At 64.4% G+C, this 3,709-nt stretch overlaps 1 protein-coding gene across 1 annotated transcript; it reads right to left on the bottom strand.

Annotated features, from left to right (window-relative positions):
- Positions 1-456: 456 nt before the first annotated feature.
- On the bottom strand, positions 457-1,126 carry UCN (urocortin). Its single transcript, XM_053383956.1, has one exon. It carries the CDS (start codon positions 1,068-1,070, stop codon positions 615-617), a length of 456 nt encoding a protein of 151 aa, XP_053239931.1. The 5' UTR covers positions 1,071-1,126; the 3' UTR covers positions 457-614.
- Positions 1,127-3,709: the final 2,583 nt, after the last annotated feature.

Here is a 3,709-nt window from a genome sequence, read left to right as displayed (position 1 = left end):
GACACGCTTGCTTGGAAGGAAGCCCCGCGGGATGGCCGTGGGACTGACTTCCGAAGACACAGGAGCCGGATGAGAGCGCTTCAAGTTCGCCAGCCTCTCTCGGAGCGGCTTAGCGTGGTTGGGAGGTGTGTGTGTGTGTGTGTGTGTGTGTGTGTGTGTGTGTAACTTCAAGGGAGGAGAGAACTGCCTCTTCCGCCTCCATCCCACTGAGATTCTCTCCCCCCCCGCAAAAAAATCCCTCCCTTCTCAGCGCCCCCCGCAAGAGCATAAAGGGAGCGTGTCCCGCTGGGCAGTTCAGTGGCTAATCCTTGGGGCGAGTGGCTGCTCTTCCACCCAGCGCTTCTCTTGGACTTCTGCGCTTCTCCCGCCGGGCAGCCTCCCCTCCCCCGGTCCACAGAGGAGGGATCCCCCCTCCAGCCTCCGTCCTCCACTCCCGGTTCTCCTCCTCCCCTCGCACGCCGAAAAAAGCGCTCCGTCTCCCCCTTCATCGCACCAAGAGCGCCCCGTCTGCGCCTTCTCCTCCCGGGGCGGCTGGTCTGGGGCGGCCTCCTTCTGCGGGCGGGCCGGGCGGAGGAGACCGAAGACGGTCCGGGGCCGGCCGGCCTGTGCGGGTCTCACTTGCCCACCGAGTCGAAGAGGAGGCGGTTCTGCTCGGCCTGGGCTTGCTGGCTCTGCGCCCGGGAGATCTCCATCATCTGACGGAGGAGGTGGAAAGTCAGGTCGATGGAGAGCGGCGGGTCGCGGCGCTTCAGGCGCTCGGCCAGGCGGCGGCGCAGCAGCTCCCCGTCGGGGCCCCAGCGCGGCAGCGAGCGCACCAGCAGGGCCACCCCGTCGGGCCCCGGAGCCGGCAGCGGGGGCGGCCAGGCGGCGGCAGGGTCCTCCCCCCGGAGCAGGAGCAGCAGTCGCAGCCGCAGGCTCAAGCCGCGCTCGGCGCTGCCGTCGAGGGCCGGCGCTGGCCTGACTCCGAGAGCCGCGTGTGACACCAGCAGGAGCGAGGCCACGAGGATGGGCAGCGGCGCCCGCCTCATGCTGGGGCGGTCCAGGCCTAGAGGGGGAGAGGAACAGAACATCAGGAGGGCCCCGGAGCCGTTGGATCAGGCCCAAGGAGGCCCGTCGGGGCCCGCAGCCGCTTCTCGCAGCGCGCGAGGCAGAGGCGGAAGCAGCCCCGACGCCCACCTGTAGAGCAGCTCTTCAGCCCCCCGCCGCCCCAGCTCTTCCCCCCTCATGTCCCCCGGGCAAACTCTAGGGCAGAGAAGACTGCGCCCCCACCCACGTCCCTCACCAGCCATCTCTCAGCCGCTCCGGGTGTCCGATGCCAACAGGGGGCGACACGGGGCAGCCCCGGACCAGGCTCCTTCGGCAGGAAAGAGGCTTTTCTCCGCCTTGGCGTGAGGAGATCTTCCTCTCCTCCTCCTCCTCCTCTTCTTCTTCTTCTCTCTCTCTCTCTCCTTCTTTCCGCCCTGCGACGCCGGGGACTCTCTCCCCACGGTGTCCTTGCCAAGCCGGGAAGAAGGGTGCGCGGAGCCGCGGGAGGAATCTTTATATAGAGCAGGCCGGGAGATCCATTGACGTCAGCTCGGGACATGGACTGATTGCCGATGGAGCGGGCGGCGGCGGCCCCCGAAGGACCCTCCTGGGACGGAGGAGAAGGAGTCGCGGCTCCCCCTGCGCGGCGCCCTCGCCCCCGCCGGGATTCTCGCCGCTTATGCAGCTGAGCCCCAAGGCTGCGCGCAGGAACCTCTGGACGTCTGTCCTGAACTCCACGGCACTCGCGCCCCCGACGCCCCGCTCCCCGCTTGGCCTTCTCGCGCCCCCCGGTTACCCCTCCCGGCTCCGGGCTGCATGACTATGTCGGAGGGGCTGCACCCACTTAGAGCGATAGACTGGAGAGGAGGGGCTGTGGGTGCGGGACAGCGAGACTCCCCCCGCCCCAATAAAAGCACAGAATGAATGAATTCTAGAGTTGGAAGGGACCCCGAGGGCCATCTAGTCCAACCCCCTGCTATGCAGGAATCACGGTTAAAGAATCACTGACATAGAACTTAATAGTTGCAAGGGACCCCGAGGGTCATCTAGCCCAACCCCGTCCAATGCAGGAAGGTGATGACTGGGTGGAGTTCGGGTCGGAAGCATCTGGGGAGCAGAATCAAGGCCGCGGGGTTTGTTTCTAGTCCACCGCGCTTCCCTGCACATAAGGGTAAGAAAGCTGAAACTGCAGGCGGCACACTGACCCTTCAGACGGCACAGAAGTCGTAGGCTGTTTCCCTAAGGAACCTGGTCCTCGGGCAGTGTGGTGGGGTACGCGCGAGGATGGAGGGGGAGTAGCACCTAGCAGTCGGCGCCTTCAAGGGAGGGTTCCGGGGGATTTATTCCCAGTTGGCCACTTGAAGGGGGTTTCTGCCCTCGATGCAATATCTAATTTACTTTAGAAAATTAACATAAAATTAACAACATAGCTGAAGAGGAGGACCATTTTGTCGCATCTCCGCGTTCCCTCACTAGGTGTCCTTAGGAGGGTGAGATTCTGAACTGTTGCTTCAGGCTCAAGCACTCAGAGACCAAGAGGAGATCCAGACCTGGGCTGCGGGAAACCCCAAAGAGAGGCTGTCAAAACTGGGGTCAAGGCCAGAGGGACAAATCCCCGCAGGGCAGAGCCAGGAAGCAGAGGCCGGCAGCCCAGCTGACCCAAGACACTGGCCTTCCGGCCGCTGTCACGGTGGAGGGGGGCAAGATTAGCGCTTGAGAACTTCCGTCTCCCCACTCAGGCGAAATCTCCTCACAGGGCACAGACTGCCTTCCATGTCCACCGGGGAGAGACATGGCCACATGCTCAGGAACAGGGGGCTTCAGGGGGTTGGGCTAGATGACCCTTTGAGGGCCCTGCAACTCTACAATTCGAAAATTCTAAGCACGCCGAATTCGGCCGGGAGCAGCCGCTGTCCGTGGTGCTGAACAGGCGCGACCGTGTCCGGGTCTGGAGACGCGCCTCGCTCCCCCAGAGCGCAGCCCCGAGCAGTTGTCCTCTGCTGTCCCGACTCCTCTTTGCTGGGATGTTGCCCAAACTGGCGCCCGCGAGCCCTTCCGCCCAGTGCGCTCGGGCTCCCCAACCATCAAGCGAGGGGGTCAGGCAGGGGTCCTGCTTCCCGACCTCCACAGCGGAAGGAGGGCTCATAGTGGCTGGGAAAGGTCTCGGCTCAGGGTAGGGGGGGGGGGGGAGAAGCAGATGCTCGGAGTGCAGAAGGGCCCAGGTTCAATCTTTGCGTCCTCAGGTGAGGCTGGCAAAGACTTTGGAGACCCTGGAGAGCCTCTGCCGGTGGAAGCGGACTGTCTGGGGACAGAGGGGTCGCTCCGAAGTGCCCTTTCCCTCCCCGTGGGGTTTCGGGAAGGGCTCGCTAGGCTGCCACGGAAGGCTCGGCCCGGCTAACCTCAGCGCGAGGTCTGCGAGCGCCTTTCTTCCCCCAGCCTCTTAGTGTGGCAACCTGCTCCTCGCCTCGCAGCCGGAGGCCATTGCACTGACCTCATCCAAGTGCCTTTTAATTGAGCATCTTTAGGGCTCCCGCTTCTGGAATGGGGGAAGGCAGGGGCGAGGCAGACTTCGAGGCGGGGGTGTCCCTATAGGACAGGTCCTTTGCAAATCGTGAGCCACGATGGGAAGCGGGACTCTGCGTGGCTCTCCAGGGAGGAAAGGCCCGAGGGGAGCTGACTTGCG

This window comes from Podarcis raffonei, chromosome 3 (genome assembly GCF_027172205.1).
Source record: "Podarcis raffonei isolate rPodRaf1 chromosome 3, rPodRaf1.pri, whole genome shotgun sequence".
NCBI classification, from domain to species: domain Eukaryota; kingdom Metazoa; phylum Chordata; class Lepidosauria; order Squamata; family Lacertidae; genus Podarcis; species Podarcis raffonei.
Note: the sequence above shows the minus strand (reverse complement) of the source record. Positions and strands in the feature narration are given on the sequence as shown.